At 40.9% G+C, this 17,978-nt stretch overlaps 1 protein-coding gene across 3 annotated transcripts; it reads right to left on the bottom strand.

Annotated features, from left to right (window-relative positions):
- Positions 1 to 750: 750 nt before the first annotated feature.
- Positions 751 to 17,023, bottom strand: cd164 (CD164 molecule, sialomucin). 3 transcript variants are annotated; one of them, XM_049589526.1, is made up of 6 exons: positions 16,758 to 17,023; positions 16,011 to 16,082; positions 7,285 to 7,353; positions 6,772 to 6,834; positions 4,772 to 4,849; positions 751 to 4,646 (listed from the first exon to the last, which is right to left on the bottom strand). In XM_049589526.1, the coding sequence occupies exons 1-6, from the start codon at positions 16,825 to 16,827 to the stop codon at positions 4,474 to 4,476; spliced, it is 525 nt and encodes a 174-aa protein (XP_049445483.1). In that variant the 5' UTR covers positions 16,828 to 17,023; the 3' UTR covers positions 751 to 4,473. The 3 variants fall into 3 exon arrangements, with proteins under 3 accessions (XP_049445483.1, XP_049445482.1, XP_049445484.1); XM_049589525.1 differs by having other exon boundaries at positions 6,772 to 6,897; positions 16,758 to 17,021; XM_049589527.1 differs by lacking the exon at positions 6,772 to 6,834 and having other exon boundaries at positions 16,758 to 17,018.
- Positions 17,024 to 17,978: the final 955 nt, after the last annotated feature.

Genomic DNA, 17,978 nt, shown 5'->3' with positions numbered 1-17,978 from the left:
CTGCCAATTATTTTCGCCAGGGGCAGCCTTAGCAGGGGTAAAATAGTTATTTTATAAATAGTTTGGAATATTGGTGAACAGGCTTCTTTGCTTTCTTGCCCAGAGTTACATTAAATACCATTCAAACACCTTTTACGTTCCAGTATGAAGTTACGGCAACTGACAGTTAGCTTAGCATAAAGTCTGGAAACACCTAGCTAACACAGTTAGCCTGATTCTGTCCAAAGGCAACAAAATAGCCAAAACATATATTTATTGCTTTATCCAATTTAATTAGTGCAGAATTTAGGGATACTTCAATGTCTAGATTCTAGCTAACACCTAGCTAACATTAGCAGTTAACTAGGTTCTATCTAAAGGTAACAACATAGCCTAAAAATATTCATTGCCATATCCAGTTTAATGGGTAAACAATGCTGACTTTGGGGATACCTACTGTCTAGATCCTGAAAATGATTTAATTTTAATTATTTTTTATTTATTTTTGCTCAGCACTGGTTTGCTATTTTCTTCTGTAACAAGAGAACTTGTTGACCTAGCATTAGCTGCACACACCAGGCAAGACAAAGCAACGCCTGAACTGATACCTTTGGTTGTCTGGGCAACTAGTTGTTCAATTGTAACCATGGCGATGGAGCCAAAGACCTGAGACTGGGCTGTGTATCATCGTCCCACTTGTGATTTGTCATGTAAATGACTGGCTCCAAGAAACTTGACACTGCTGCCAAAGGAAGAAGGTAAACACTGTGATTTGTTTAACAATATTCAAACTTTATTGGCTTTACATTGTGAAACTAAAAGGCAACACTAGAAAACAAGGCACAAAATAAAAGGTTTGAGAGAAGAAGAAAAAAAAAGAAGAACACAAAACATTTCAGGAGGCATTGTGGCACCTGCAAGTGTCTACATATGGCTGTGTGTCAAAGTGGGGTGGGAGCAAAGCCAAAAAAACAAAACAAATCGTACCTACAAGACAGATGGCCTCTTAACACAAAGGGTAAAAGATATAGCACTACAGAGTGTGCAGGCAGAAATAAAGCCACGAGGAGGGAATCAAAAAGCTTTTTACTCGTTGCTTTTGTAATTGAACACCGCAAGGCTGAAAACTGATAGGAGAGCCCTCCATGACCAAGCAAATCAGGATTTTGAATTGAAAATCCCACCAGACAGAAAACATCATTCAATGCACCAATTGAAAATTACAAGCAAAGTGGACTTTAAGTCATCATGTGACTGATTTTATGAAGAACACTAAAGTTCTGTGGCTGTGGTTACAACTGTAAGTTACAATGTGCTGGTGACAAGTTGTCCAGGCTTCAACCAGGTTTCATCTAGTAGTAAACGATGCCATTCATTAGCTGGTTATAGCCATTTCAGCAGCATTTAAACACCTGTAATTCTGCTGTTTGTTTGGTCAAAATATAGGCACTTAAATGCTAATGAAATGTCAGCCATTCAGTACAAAATACATCTAACAAACAAACTTTTCAACAAGAGCATCCTGGTAATCGCCTGGACAGCTTGTCACTAACAAATGCTGTGTGGGTTTGATCGAGAAGTTAAGGCTGAGCATGACGAAACAGACATTAAAGCAGAATACGACACAGAAAACCACTTCACAGGGGTCTGAAAGTGCTGAGTCTCATTGATATTTAATAGGTGTGGCATATCATTTTTACAAACTACAACTACATGTGGATATTAACTGAATAAGGCACTTTTCCTTAAAAGGTGCACGGACTGAGTTAGTAACTTGTAGGAGAAGCTGCGGAGAGGCAACACAATGGACATCTATTGGTATCCACGGATACCAGAGGTGTTTTGACACACCATGATGCCAACATGTGATGCTGTGTTCTACAGGAATGCAGCTACCATGTCTAAAGCAGAGACTGGATTCAGTGGTTTACACAGCATGCAACTAAACAGCTGTGAATAAAATGTTTCTCTAAATTTGGGCGAAGGCTCTCCGCATGCAGAGAATGACCAAATGGTTGCAGCTAAGGCAAAACTCTGGAGCCTTCTCGCCGTAGTTGGGTCTTTGGGCTGTAGCCTAATGCCACCAGGTGACTAGGTTAAAAGGCGTGTTAATGGTGAGCAGCAGGAGACATGTAATCTTAAATTATGAAAGCCAAAAGAAAAACATCTGCACTGTTCATGGTCATAGAAAACAAGGTGATTATTCATCCATTATCTAGTAAATATTCAAGACTGAGTATTTATACAAGCATTTGATTTTTTTTTTTTTTTTGGCTGAACCATGAAAACATTTACAAAGACAAAGTTACAAAACAAAGCTTGTCAGTGCAATGCTCAATTTCCATGCCAAAAACTGAGGACTTTGGCTCAATGCACACTGTTTCAAGGCATTCTTTCAACTAGCATATGGGCTAATTACAAATAATCAAGTGGTTTTTAAGAGTGTCTAAATCCTTAAGAGCATATGCAATGGGAGGAAAAATCACAACTCCAAGCATCCAGCATGCAATAATGGGAAAAAAAGGACATTAAACCAAACATTCTTGACACCAACAAGCCGCTACAAGCAAAATGTACTCCTTCATTTAGCCTTTCCTCAAGTTGAAATCTAGAAGATGAATAAAAACAGGACATGGCTATGTACAGGAGGGACAAAATGGAGAAAAAATAAAATAAAATCACACAGTTAGCAGCAAGCTAATTAGAGAACTTGACATGAGCTCTAGCACGGCCGCTTAGTTGTTGCACTTCATTCACAATCCTCTCATTTACACCGCAAAGTCAGAAATCAGAGGTGCACTGCTCATATGACCAAACTAGCACTCAAACAGTCCATCATTTTAACCTCAATGCTCTCTCTCCAATACTCAAGTTTTTAAATTAAGCCCAATATTTTTGCCTTTTCTTTAAAGCTGCGTTCCCTGATTTACAGCACCTATCGACCTCGAAATTTCCTTCCAGCTCATTGTTCATGCTTTAAAATTTAATACAATTTACAACTGAGTTCTGAAACATAAATAGTGACGTGGGAGGAAATTTGGGAGAAGTACTGGGCGCTACAAAACAGGAGAGCACCCTCAAACGATTCATTTACACAAAGTCACCAGTGAGAAGACCATCAATGATGAATATAGTCCTCTACTTATAGGGAAAAAACTTCAATCATGACTGATCAAGGCCCTCAAGTGTCTGTATTCTTCACAATAAAAGGCTCTTCAGTCCAGCTGGGATACTACGGTTCTCACCAATATCTGCACAGCGATACCGTTTCTTCCTCACAAACGAACTAATGATAACACTTGGGCCTCAACCAGGGAGAAAAGACTCTTCCGTTTCTCTCTTTAAGTCATACTGGACATTAAAGGCACTTCACTGCTATCACTGTCCACATCAAGAAGGTGCATGCTGTTCTCTTTATCTCCCCAATCTCCATATTATACATTATTAAAACAAATTAATTATTAATATCTCTGAAATATTCTACAATCTCTCAATATGACCCACAGGCCCTTTTTGACCACCCAACAGAAACGGGGGCAAAGTGCCAGCTCAACGTTAGCAGAGTGGGTCTGTTTTAATGTTGGCGATGATCAGATATGACAGTTGGGGGACTGAAATAAAGGGAATTAACTTTATAGGGGATTTATTGCATTGAGCTGCTCTACTGGCAGTTTTGACATTTTTTCCAACTAGTATTGGGTGAAAGATTTTCCCAGGGAAGTCAACAGCAGAAGACACACAGCACTCCTAAATGCCAAGGGAGACGCCCAAAATAAGACCAGAGGGATGGCTTTTTAGTTGTACTTTGACATCAGATGATTGGGTGTTGCTTTTATTCCCTCCTAAGTAACCCCACCGCTTTTACGTCATCCATGAGCACGTATACATGTTACAGCTGCATGGAAGAAGAGGGAGCCGGCCCACGATTCAACAGGCTAAAAGCAACACTGAATCATCGCAGTCGTCACGTTCAAGAATAGCTGTGAACTCAAACAGTGTTTCCAAATCAAAATGCTGCCAGCTTGCTGCTGTACTACTCCCAAAGCATCAACAGGAAAGATACTTTGTGTACGTGACTAATTCTGTAACTCTCATGTGGTGTGTTTAACTGAGGAAGCCACAAGAGGAGGGGCTGTAAATAACACGAACCCCCTCAGTTCGCTGTAAAATGGTTTTTCGCAGAATGACTAACGGCATAATGGAGGTGGGAGTATCTACCAGGTGATGTAATCCATATGCTCAAGGCTTAAGATGCCATATCACTGGAAATATGTTTAGTTGAATTATCATATACAGGCCTGAGTGTGTGCATTAATACAGGCTAATGCAGGCCTAAACCACACAAGGAACAAACACTGAAGATCTACAAAAACCTGCTTGAAAACACTGTTTGAGTCCATTGCAATGAATGCGTGCCGAGTTGGGAGTCTTCTCTGGAAGGTTCTAGTTGGGAGGGATAAGTCGAGCGATGTGGATCTATAAAGTGCAACTGCTTCAAAGGGTGTGGTAGTTGCGATCCTTGGACTTGCAGAATTTGTAGAGGAAGAAGATGACGGCCTGCAGACCCAGGACCAGCACTATTCCACCGATGAAGCTTGCAGCGTCGAAAGTGTTCTTGTGAGGGGCGGGAGAGGGGGCAACTGGTGTGGTAGTTGTGCTGGTTCCATCTGTGATATGAGACAGAGGAAAGGAAAATGGAGATTAGATATTGTTGTTGATTGTTGTGTATGTACGTTACAGGGCAGATGTGAAATATTCTTGCACCATCACAATGTCAGACTCTGCAACTTACTTGCAGAAGGGGATGGAGGCGTGGGGCTGGAGCTGTTACCAGCGTGAGTAGGGGCAATGGTGGAATGGTTTGCACTGTCTGTAGCAGGGTCACAGCAAAAACACATCCATTAGCTTTTCCACCATTTGACTTTTAAAGATGTTTGAAGCTGTAATCCTTAAGATTGCAGTTGTGGTTGATTTGCAGACACCATCAGTAAGAACACTTTAATACCAAAGCAAACACTCATTGAGCAGCTGCTTTGATGCTTTGGCGTATCTGCAGCTAAAGAAACACGTTGTCTAAATAAATCTGTCAATATAATTTTAACCGCAACCTGATTTTATGCTGTACACAGGCAAGTAGTATTTCCAGGCAGATTTAAGTTTGCTGCCCTGCTGAATAGTTAGAGGTGTGCATTGTTGTCCCTTCATCAACAGCCCACTGCTCCTTCCTAGTCCCTCGTTAAAAGTAAAAATGATACACTGATGAAAAAGTCTTTTTCGTAGATGCATTTTTGATGAACACTCGCAATTAAACAAAAACATTAATGGTGGATTACATGCAGCATTGTTTCCTGTGAATCCCTCGTGCATGTGATGGCATTTGGAGTCATCATTAATACACTGAATAGCTACTGCTAAAAAAAATAGAGGCCATAAACAGTGTAAAAAAACCTGTGTTTGATCGCATAAAATTCTTAAGGATTACAACTTTAAAGGGACAGTTCACCCAAAAATCAAAAACACATATCTGTAGAGCTATTTATCAGTCATTGTTTTGGTGTCAGTTGACGAGTGGCCGAGATATCGGCCATAGAGATGTCTGCCTTCTCTCAAATATCATGGAACGAAATGGGACTCAGCTTGCTCGTTCAAGTGCAGGATGTAAATATACAAGTTCCCATGAAATGCAAAATAAATGTTCCCAGTTTAAATTCTGTGTCCCCATGTTAATTGATCATTTATCTCTTTTTTTAATGCCAGATGTATGTCAAATCCTCAGTATGGGTATTTTTACAAAAAAAATCCCTGTATTTCCTCTTTCTGTGAGACCAGGTGCAATAGTTTCAAATGTCTGATGATTCATTGTGCAGTCAGGGGCGATCACAAAATCCAGTCAAGTGAGACTTTGGGTGACTATCTTGCCATACCAGTCATATAAAACTGCACTCACTGTTTGTGCGTTGTAGTAGCTACTGGAAGAGATGTGTGTTTAGATACCAGTGGGCAAAACCTTTTTTGTCATTTTCAAAACAATGTGGTGGAGGTTCAATTCATTCATCTCTGCCTTGTCCTCCTCCTGATCCAATGGTTGGGGAGGTGTGAGTGGAGCTAACAGTGCACTCAGCAGCGGACTCAACTTTAGCTTATCGTGCTAAACTCTAAGCCCGCCCACTTTTTAGCGGATTTGGACTTGGATTTGATTTAAATTTTGCTTGGGATATGTCATAGTACAGAAGCTAAAGATGTTCTAATTTAGGTTTCACATGGACTTTAATGGCGTCCTCCTCAGCTGAGCTTTGACATTAGCTAGCTCAGTGGTGCTAGGTGAGCTAGCAGTAGATGCATGCTTCCTTCTGCATGGTGATATGGTTGGCGGGTGTAGTTCTATAGAAAGAAAATAGTTCCTACAGGAAACTGCTTAAAGCAAGGTCTGTGGATTATCTCGAGTAAACAGGTCATGATTTCTGGGAAGAGACATTGCTGTTGAGTTTTTCCAAATGTTTTTTTTTTGTCGCTTTGAGCACCACAACTCGAGTGCCATCTAGTTCTATTACATTCCAGAGGAGGCCGACAACTCTACAGCCGATATCTCCAACAATCATCAACTTACACCAAACAGTCTAGATTGATAAACAGCACTACAGCTGAGAGATAAAATATGTATTTTTGCTTTTGGAGTGAACTGTTCCTTTAAAGAGATGTCGATAAAACTTTTAAAAAGACCATTTCAAACCTTATATGCTGGACAACACAGACTAAAGCAGGCAGTAGCGGAGTTTTTTTGGGACCGATTACCTGTGGTGGGCAGAGGGCTGCTGCTGTTAGAGGAGGCGGTGGTGACAACAGGGGTAGGGGCGGCTGTAGTGGGATGGGGAGAAGTCACAGGGGCAGTTGAAATCACGATTGTTGAGCTTTCAACAGCTGGACAGAGAACCAACACCAAGACAGGGTGAAAGGGTGAAAGCAAGAGACACCAAGCAAACAACGATGGTCAGAGACTACACAAGGCTCATTTCTTTAGGGAAGGTAAAATTAATGTTTTACACATAGCCAACTGTTTTGGGACACACACGAAGACAACAGAGACGGAGCCAAAGTGCTGAGACTGACCATTAACTGACACCTTTGATAGAGCTTCGCTACACTCAAACAGAATCTGCAGATTATCAATACCCCTAACTTGGAAAAATGAGTGTCTTTGATTACAAATATAGAGTCTGCTGATTCTTGTAGGGCCTATAGGAACATGTTAATATAAAGTGTTAATTTCCACTCTGATATTTAGGACTGCTATGCTGCTAGACTTACCTGAGCAGCTGGCAGGGGTGCAGGTATCATTATCTGCCACGTAAGTCGTGTTGTGACAGCTAGGAGTTGCTGAAAGAGACAAAGGTATCGTGATTTAAATGTGCAGTTCATGCCATATGAATTCTACAAAGTCATCAAAGTAGATTTCAGCATCTTGTGTTTGCAGGATTAAAAGCACTTCAATCCTGAACCTGTTATTGTGAGCTGATGACTGAGCAACAATTAGTCATCTCACTGAAATCTCATTATAAAGCTCATAAAGAAGAGGAACCACCAGCATCACTGCCTGTGTTCAAGACATAAAGGCCAACAGTCTCCATCTCAAGGTTTTTTTTCTTTTCATAGAGCACACAGTCAGCTGTATCTGATGATCTGTCTCACACTTGTTCCGACTATACAAATATTAAGCAACATGAGATGCGGTGGGGCAAATCTCTTATCTCCTACACAGGAAGGTCAGAGCAGTTGCTCACACAGGCCCACATCCTGCAGTTGGGAGGATGGCATCCTGCTGCCCCCATCATAACACTCGATGATATGAAGGTGGGCATGAAACCTGTTCTGTATGCATGTATTGGTCTACATTGAAAATGTTACTTACGTAAATTAGTATCACCAAAAAATTCCTCTTTTCCACCTTTATCATCATAATTTTTTGCCTTCATTCACAGATGACAGTAGATTGGGACAATTGGAGAGAGACAGAGGGGTATGAAATGTAGTATTTGTTTTGCAACAGTATAGCTCCTGTCAGAGTCAAAATTCTACAGGATTATCTAAGATGGAAGGAGTCTCTCTCTGTCTGTATATGTCCTTCAGTTTTCTCGACAGCGGTTCATCAGATCAACTTCCCACTCGGTGGGTGTATTGCTGAGGACCAAAGGTAGTACAGTGTGGAGTGCAAGCTTTTGAGACTATGGGACATATTTATTAGTAGGGTGTTATGTACATACTGTGTAGTGTATTGAGAGCTAGATGTATTATAGTAGCTGGATGCAAAACCTAAAGATGACACCAATTCAGTTCAATGGATTAGCTCGCCTGGCACATATGTCAAAAAAAAGTTCCTAGCTTCCGGGTTCAATTCTGCGGTATGCAGTATGCAGTATGTGTGTGTTTCTGCCACTGGCCCTGCCCACGATTTCCTGCACAGCCCACAGACTTTTCACTGTGATGACATTACAGGTTTTTAAATTGTTTTTCTCAGCTTGTTGAAAGTTTAACAGATACAAACCCTGCATGGATCAAATTCAAATAATTGACCTCGTCTGCAGTTCAAGGTGTCGTGTTAACAATTTTACAGACCTCTCTTTCACAGTGGTGGTGTACAGGAAAAATGCTTTTTGGGCCGTGGGGGAATTTTTTTATTTATTTTTGCTGCAATTCTGCGAGTGGCCACTGGGAAACAGTGGAACCATGGCTGACAGGTGTTCCTGGGACCTGACTAAGTGGGGACCCATTAACGAGACATGTACAGCTGCAGGCACATTATGTTTGTAGTGTACACGACACGCCAATACAAACAAGACAAACCCACTAACGTGAGGGCTATCTGAACCTTGCTACAACGCTAGGCTGTGGTGAATAAATGGGACCAAATGTAGCAATCCACTTTATATGAATATATGAAAACATGATTACCTTTATAAGTAACAAGATATAACCCTTTACATTACTCTAATCCTTACCTTAACCATCTCTCTTTTAACGTGATACTCCATAGCTAGCTAATCACTAACTCAGCATTAGCACGAGTAACGAGATGTAGCCTTCTCATTATCCTTACCCTAACCTTTTCATTTAATTCTTCATACCTAGCCAATTGCTAACTCAGCATTAGCAGGAGATGTAGTCTTTCCATTACCCTTACCCTAAACATTTAACGCAATACTTCATAGCTAGCTAACTGCTAACTCAGCATTAGCATAAGTAACAAGATGTAACCTTCCCATTACCCTTACCATAACCTTTCAATGTAATACTTTATAGATAGCTAATCGCTAATTTAGCAATCGTGACAGGACTTCCACCCTCAGGCCAAGGAGCAAAGAGGGGGTGATTGAGGTGTGACGTATAGGTATGGGGACAGGTTACATAACTGCACCAGCTGCAGTTATACCTACTCGCTTTTAACTCTTACACCGCTAAATTGCATGCTGGGTACAGCTCGATCCTCAACTCTCGCTACAGTACAGATGAAGAAAGAGACTGGAGGGGTTACACTGTAGCTAACTCAAACATTTCAAGCATTAGCAATCTAACTTTCAAAATGAATGCTTGTGTTCCATTAAATAGCCTGGCCCCAAAAAGCTTGCTGTACGCAAAAGATATGTATACTCTAGCACTGCTAGGGGATGTGACTATGTCATGGCAGGCGTATTGCTTAGGACCCAAGGGAGCACAGTGTTGAGTGTAAAGTTGTACATATGAGCACCACTCTGGAGAAAGCTGCATGCCAAGCCATCTACCCTTTTTTTTGCACTACACTACTATCATTAATGTTTAAACATATAAGATGCATTTAAATGTTGTAGATAGTCAAGGTTGAGCTCATTTCAACAACTTCATACACTGTCAGGTAGTGTATAACAGTCACAATGCATTATATTTTACAAACTAATCAAATGTTTTGTAAATAAAATGTTGATCTGCAAAATAAATGTCAAATAAATGTAAAAGTATAAAGTGCCACAAATCAGTTTGTTACATTTACTTAGTTACATGTCACAATTGTCTAAGACTGAAGATACTTTAATTTGATTTTTCTGTTGTGTTTGCTGAGTCATAGTTTGATCATCTACCGTAGGTGTTTTCTCTTTCATTGTAAATTTGGATTACTAATTAACCATGACAGAAAGGGACTTTGCCCCTCTGTGAAGTCTTGCCTGTCCCAATTTCTTACAAAATGTCAGGATACAGACTAAATATTGATTCAGTTATGTATTTATTCACCTACCTAAGACACAATATTTTATTAATTTACAGACATGAGTAACTTAAGCAAGATGTAATTCCATAAATCAAACAACCGAACACAGAGATGTCTATCTTCAACTCAGCCTGTGTCACAGTGAGGAAACCATGAGTCACGTCAGACAGCACCTTGTGACTATAGATTCTTTCCACACCCAGTTATATGGTGTTTACTTTACTGCTGTTGTTCGGGCTAAACTGTCAACAGATTTTAAAGCTTTGGCACACATATCCACACGTCAGAAACGATATTTCCTGGATATGTACAGGAAGTTATTTGATAAACAGGGTACAACTGTGTCAAACTTCCTTCATGCAAAAAAGCAAATGTTGGAATTCTGAAGGTGTGTGATGTTTTGATAATCAATATAAATATATCATGTATTAGAGTTGAAATTACTGATCGACAGAAGATGAATTGAGGATTATTTTGATAACTGGTTAATCTTTTTTCAAGCAAAAATGCCCAAAAATGCTGATTCATGCTTCTCAAATATCAGTTGATGCTTTTCTTTATATACATGATAGTAAATTGAATATCTTCAAATAACTAAAGCTGTTCTGTATTTAACTATTATGTAAAACCCTTACTTATTTACTGACAAACTATAACACTAAATACTGTGACTGGTCAGGATCAGACTTACTGGACATGGATACAGTAATGAGAAAACATCAACAGTACACAAACACCCAGCACGGCCACACCTTGCCCTCACTTGTTGTTTTGTTGTCTTACAGGTTCCCAAACTAAACGTCTCATGTAACGGGAAGAGGAAGACATATTTTCCATAAAGCTTTACAGTTAATTGTGGTGACGGGAGTAGCCTTTGACCTCATCTTTGTGTTGGATTTGTTTATATGTGCACACGGGGGCATTATCATGACAGAATACAGGAACATCATAAAGGGAACTGTGTCGACTCAATGTGGGGCACCTACTGCTGTAAAACGCTTTCCAGCACCTTCCCTGCTTCTAATACTACAATCCACAGCAACCAAAACTTAACAACTCCCACCAGATGGCTGCCCATAAATTACAGATTCACCAACTTTAACAGGGAGGCTGCAGCCATTGTTGAAAGCATCTTTAGGCTTACTGCAAATAGGGCCAAAAATGTGCTGCATTCTCCACTGCTAAAGGGCTGTATTATGTATCAAATATGAAAATATCATGTTCAATTATCCTGGCCAAAATAAACGCAATTGACAATATTATCCCATTAATAATAGAAATATGCTCTTAAAATGTCACTAAAACATACAGAAATCTTTTTACTTTACATTTTGTAAAGAAACAAATTTTTGTTGTATCACAGATATGCTTTTTGACTATGTGAAATGGTATCAGATCTTTTGATATGAAATATGCCACTGCTTGACTAAGATTTTTTTTTTTTTTTTTTTGAAGTTGTATGTATGCAGCCTGATTTTTTATTTTTTTTTTAATTGTAGAATTCAGGCTTGAGCAGTATTGTTTATCTTTCCAATCTATTTTTTCTACCTTTCTGACGATATTACACCAAGGTATATGGTATATGACAGTATTTGTGTGAAAACAAACAAGCAAACAAAGCAGAAACTGAGCTGTTGGTGACAGAGGTCACTGGTAGCATGTAGGACATCGTCTGGCCTGCAGTAATTTGTGTCTCATATGCAATTAGCCTACTTTGACAAGTCTTGCAGGGTTTAAATACTTATGGCCAATAGAATAATAAATAGTTGGAAAATAAGCGCCCTTCTTTTGCAAACTCTTGCTGGAGGAGTTGATGACGCTGCTGCGGCATGTATTGAGGTGTGAATGGAAGTTTAACGAGTTAACACTCTTTAGCCACAATATTCTTGAGGCAAACACTACACACAGCTTCGATCATGTTGGCTGGCCCACCTTGATTATGAAGACTAAAGTGCTCCTAAACAGGGGCAGAGGCAGGGCCCTGTTCAAGCCAAAAAGCTAAATTTCCGTAGTCTAAAATTACCCAGATCGTCTGCACTGCAGGGCCCATAGAGCAAATGCATAAGAAACTAAGTAACTAACACGGCCAAATGGCTAACTTCTGGTTTAATGCTCTGCTAACTTGATGGAGATAAAATGATTTGATGAATGAAATGATAAATTGTGTGGATCTACTAGACTTTCAAAATGTTATGGACCAAATGGATCAAATCCTGATAGTGATAGATAGACGCTAAAAAAAAAAAATCTATCCACTGATTAACAATGTAAGTTCATGGGAGAAGTCTTTTGGAGCCCCATAGCATCGTGTGACGGACCCAAACAGTGTAATTCCACTTTTGGCCACTATGTCAAATTGGCTGAAAAGCCAGGCACTGTCACTGGGGGCTTGTTTTATCCCCAGCGCTTGCCATCTTTCTCAGTTCATCTGCCTGTTCCACTAGTAGAGACTGACCTCTGTTGGCATGCGCTATGCTTCACAATACATCGACTACAGCATCTCCGTACACGGTATACTGAATACCTTGATACCACCCAAGCCTAGCAGAGTCTGTTATTGTTGGCTGCCCAGCAGTGTCTTTCGTTGATACTGGATGCAATATTTACAATTATCCCAATAATGGAAATTTGCCACAATCAACTTATTGTGAGTGTTTATAGCAAGTCTGCAATAAAAACCGTACATCATCCCATCCCTTATATCAGGTTATGCATCTCTGTGCACTGTCCTTGGAGACAAGCAACTACCAAATGACCATCCTGTCACAATTGTTAGTTTGTGGAGCATGAAGTAAAGTTTCTGTTTTACTGTGTCGTTTGGCTGTTGGTTTCATTATATGGTTATCACTGAGCCTTGTGGTTTTCACTAGTTATTCTCTCAGGCTTCTACTGTCTATATGCATTTTCACCATTTTCCAGACTGTTAATCCTGCTACGTTACAGGATCTAGCAGTTTTGTTACAACTGATCAAGGAGAAAAATTAGCACCAAACATAATCAGCCTCATATATCTTAAAACTCAAAGAGTGAAACTGTTTAAAGCTAATAACTTAATGACTCACTGCCTTTCAAACTGTGATTTAGTTTCATCAAAGATCAAGTAAAGTGTTGGCTGCATTATTCTTCCCACTCTCTGTGTGATCTGATCCTGCCATCTATGTATGTCGAAGCTTGTGGGAGGAGGGTTTCTTTCACCCTCCAGTAGGTCAGAGGGCTGTTATCTCGCAGGCAGCTGTGAAAGGTAGGCCTGACTCTCACCCTTTTCCAAGAAGGTGACATCATCATCACCACGAGTCACATCCACAGCTTGCTGGAGCTGGAGCTGTGAGTGAAAGCCTCGGTTCAACCACAGAAAACAGCCTGTTGGTTAAGAGCACCCGACCAGCTTTGTCACAGACTACGGGCTGTACTTAGAGGCAGTGCAGAGCTTGCGTGTACACGTGTAAAGTTTTTTGAGTGTTTAAACACTGGGCTGCAGGGAAATGTGCCTCTGACGCCAGAGCCTTGTGTACACAAATTCCCTAAACCAAAGATAAATCTGGTAATGACAATGTGGTAGGCGTTGCAGCAGTGTGGTTATGCTGTGCTTCAGCCAGAGCTGACCTTTCCGGTTTTTGCTGAGTTCATATGAAATAGGTGATCCATTCTCGGGTTTGTGAAAGGCTTTAGCTCTAGGCTTACTTGGTGTGTGTGTGTGTGTGTGTGTGTGTGTGTGTGTGTGTGTGTGTGTGTATGTGTGTGTTTGTGCCGTAAGCAGTCAGTGTTGTTCAGCACTGTTAAACCTGCTTGTATCCTGTGTAGCAGGCTGGTCAGAGTTGTTTGCTTGAGTGTGTAACAACAGCGAGGAGAGTGTTTGGGTAGAAGAGGCACATTTTCCAACACAAACACAGATCAATCTCCCAAATACTTTTAACAATGTGTCCTTGTGTACATTAACTTTGAAGGATCAAGGGAAAAAATAACTGCCAAGCAAATCTTGCGTACAATATAAACTCACACTATGAACTAAAACATTTGTGAACAGACTACAAACTTATAACTAGCACAGATCTCGATACATTTGTTTTTGATTTTGTTTTTTTTCTCTCAGAGTTTGTTATTTCCTGTAATTGTAAACCTGTACAGGTTCCTCCCTTGGACCCTTGGGAAATACAACAAGCTAAACAATCCTGTCCCACTTGTCTCTGAGAACAGGTATTTAATCGTAATGTTACCTGTCCTGTTCAACTGCCTAATGATTCCCTATGTAATGTATCAATAGAAGTATATTCAACATTGAGAAACAAAGCAAAAGGAGGGCGTGGAATCATCAAATCAGTAAACACCCTCTCCTGGAGAGAATCAAAGCTTCTCATTGGGAAAGCTGTCAAACAGGTTGACTCCCATGAGACGTAAAATACCTGCGCTGCTTATCCTACTTCTGTTAGCTGTTGTCGGAGCAAAGCTTAATGGGTTTGTATATGCTAGATCGACAGGTCATGCAGTTGAGATTACATGAGTTATCTTTCATTCTCTGAGCCTAATGAAAACTGGAATGTACGAGATCACAGTACACTCCGAACTGCACACGAGACATAAATTATGAGAACAAGGCACATGAAACTAATCTTGTATCCTATCTGCACACTCTTTCCTCTAACTCGTGCCGTTATCCTCTCCTTCCTTCTGTTCCCCAGCGTGAGGATATTACAGGCTTCCTGCCACACATCCCCTGCGCTTCCTCTCTTGTTCATTTTATTCACAATCACCAGAGACCTGTGTATATCTAACACACACACTGAACTCAGGCCAACACTGGAGTACAGCCCTCCGGGGCGATATAGTCAATAAACACAATGCTTAAGAGGATTTTTTTTCACATACAAGGTTCAGGTTTGGGCCAGAGATCTATTGTGGCATTTGGCTCCAAAACAGATAGCCAGAAGTTTGATTTAAAGCCCATAATCACAAGAGTTTATCACACAATCCTTTTCATATTTGCAAAAGGAATCTGTGAGTCAAAGCTATGATTTTAAGATACAAGCTTATGACACCTGATTTCCTCTTTACTCATAAAACGTGCAACTTCGTCTCCTGACACTGATAACAACGTGAACACTACCAGCTCCTCTCCTCTCCTGCTGAAAACCACAAACCGTAAGAGGAGCACGCAGCCAATGGAAAGCCATTGGTCGACTCAGGAAACAATCTGTCATACACTTTTGTTATGGCAACTTCTTTTTACTGAATGATGCATATTTCTAAATCACAACCAGCGAGACTTCCAAATTAGGGTTGAAAAATACCACTGCAGCATATTTCTCCACATCCTACGTGCTATGGTGCAGAAGTCAGACAGATTTCTCAAACTCATGTTTAGACAGACATTCCCATTAGCATAATGAAATTACGGGACAGCGATAGGGAGATGTAAGCAAAGGGCAGCAACACCACGACCAGAATAAAAGTGAGACTTAAATGTCCAAAAGAATTCAGGCTTTGCCTCCCTTGCCTTGCCAGTACTATACAATAAATGTGTTATGATAAGAAATAGTGAGTCTATGCAATAAGTTGCTGAATTTAGCCCCAACCTAGACATCCACAGTGTTTGGCTGGTGTTGCCAGACGATTACGATACAGCTCAGGCTTTAGGGATATTGAGATGACATCATCTAAAAGTCAGCATCCACTCTGCTATACATTCTCCCCATACCCAGGAATCATGTGTCCAATCAGCTCAGCTGTCTGGACAATTTAGGACACACAAAGACCAACCTGTGCAACCTGCCACACACACACACACAGGACAGATACTCACATGATGTGCAGTTAGCCCACTGGCAGTCATTAACGGTTTCACATAAAGCACAGGACAGAGAGGTGCATCCATCTGCAAAGAAATCATGAATCAAATTTAGCTGTGGTAGTTTTTCAATATTGTTAACTTCCCACATGTGGTGGAAAATGAAACTGTGGCTCTCCAGATGTTGCCATACAATGTGGAGGGGGTGACTTATAATAACAGAGTCAAACCTGTTAGTGGGAACAAAAACAGCAAGGCATTACGTTGTTATGAATCTTAAAATGTGACACAACTGAGAGAAAACATGTAGGCTGTTACATAACAAGCTAATCTGGTTCTTGATCAACTGGATCTGGCAATTAGGGTTACACCAGAGTCAATAACTCAGCCCTGTGGCCTCTTATCATTCGAATTATGGGAGAGATATTGTGGTTACACAGGTTAAATCTAATTTCAGGTCCCACAGCTTGCTAGCAGGCTAAAGCGTTAGCTGGACCTGACAACTTGAGCGTGCAGATAAAACCGACAAGTTGCCAAAAGGATATTTTTCTAACATGTATTTGTTGTAAGCTTTAAAAAAGGATGAGTGACAAGTGTCAACTGTCAAAGCGAGGCGACTAACGGCCACTGTAATGACCAAAAATGGAGGCACACAGTCACAGATTAAAATCAGTTTACTGGTGGATGTCTTCACCGAGCTAAGGAGAGACACGGCTGTGTGTAGCTAGCCGCTAGCTCAGCACTGAGAGGTCGCAAACTTACCTGAGTCTGTCGCGGCTGCTGCGCCGATCAGAGCCACAGCTACGGTAAAAAACAGCACCTTCAGGTACATGACTGCGGCCGACTTATTGCTCCTTCTGATCCAACAGGGAAAACCTATCTGCCGAGAAACGTCGAGAATGAGACTTCGGAGATTTCACAGCTTCCTCCCCGTCTTACGTTTACTGGTTGCTGCTGCTGTTGCTGCTCGCTAGCTCGCTACTTCCTACTTGACAGGTCATGTGGCACTTTTTACTGGGAGGAGTGAGAAAAAACGAGGGTACGTGAAGTGACACCACGTCACAGGCAAGAGGGAGAGGAGCTCCTTATTATCCTTAACCAAACTGCTAGGCGTCACTTCTGTTGGCCTGAGGGAGACGTTTCTGGAAACAAATAGCTGACAGAAAGTACAGCTGTGACGCAAAACACATAATATTAATGTACTAAAAATAACCTCTCACAACCACGGCCTGACTGGCTCTGTACAGGGCCTTGGGTACAAATGCACCGTGGCCCCCAACCCCATCACTGCTGGCCTATAAGCAGCAGTGTTGGGCATGTTACGCTCAAAATTTAATTTAGTGGTTACTTCCATTTGAAAGGAATGTTACTTTACAACAGAACTGTCTGTAATGTGTGTCTTATTACACTACTTTTGCATTACTTCCATCAAAATGACCTCAGAAGAATGACCATGTCAAGGAATGACTTATTGTTATTTTAGCCCATGACTCTCAAGAGGATAAGCGGTTATGAAAATGGATGGATGGACATAAGTAGGGGAGTATACTGTAGTTTGTTTCATTACAGTTAGCAAATTAGCATTGTCACTTCACAATAAGAGGGTTCCTGGTTCAAACCCAGGGTGGGGGAGCCCTTCTGTCAGAGTTTGCATGTTCTCCCTGTGTCAGTGTGGGCTTTCTCTGGGTACCCTGGCTTCCTCCCACAGTCCGAAGACATGCAGGTTAATTGGTGACTCTATATTGCCCGTAGGTGTGAATGTGAGTGTGAGTGGTTGTCTGTCTCTATGTGTCAGCCCTGTGATAGTCTGGTGACCTGTCCAGGGTGTACCCTGCCTCTCGCCCAATGTCAGCTGGGATAGGCTCCATGTAGACATTCCAGCCTCCATAAACTTTAGCACCAATGCCTCCTAATGCGTCTTGTGTTGACACATTTGACCAAATTGGTAAAGACTAACACTAGAGACATTTCCTGTGTATTTTA

Source organism: Epinephelus fuscoguttatus, linkage group LG11 (genome assembly GCF_011397635.1).
Source record: "Epinephelus fuscoguttatus linkage group LG11, E.fuscoguttatus.final_Chr_v1".
Taxonomy (NCBI): domain Eukaryota; kingdom Metazoa; phylum Chordata; class Actinopteri; order Perciformes; family Serranidae; genus Epinephelus; species Epinephelus fuscoguttatus.
The sequence above is the reverse complement of the archived record's forward strand: the minus strand, read 5'-3'. Positions and strand labels throughout refer to the sequence as shown.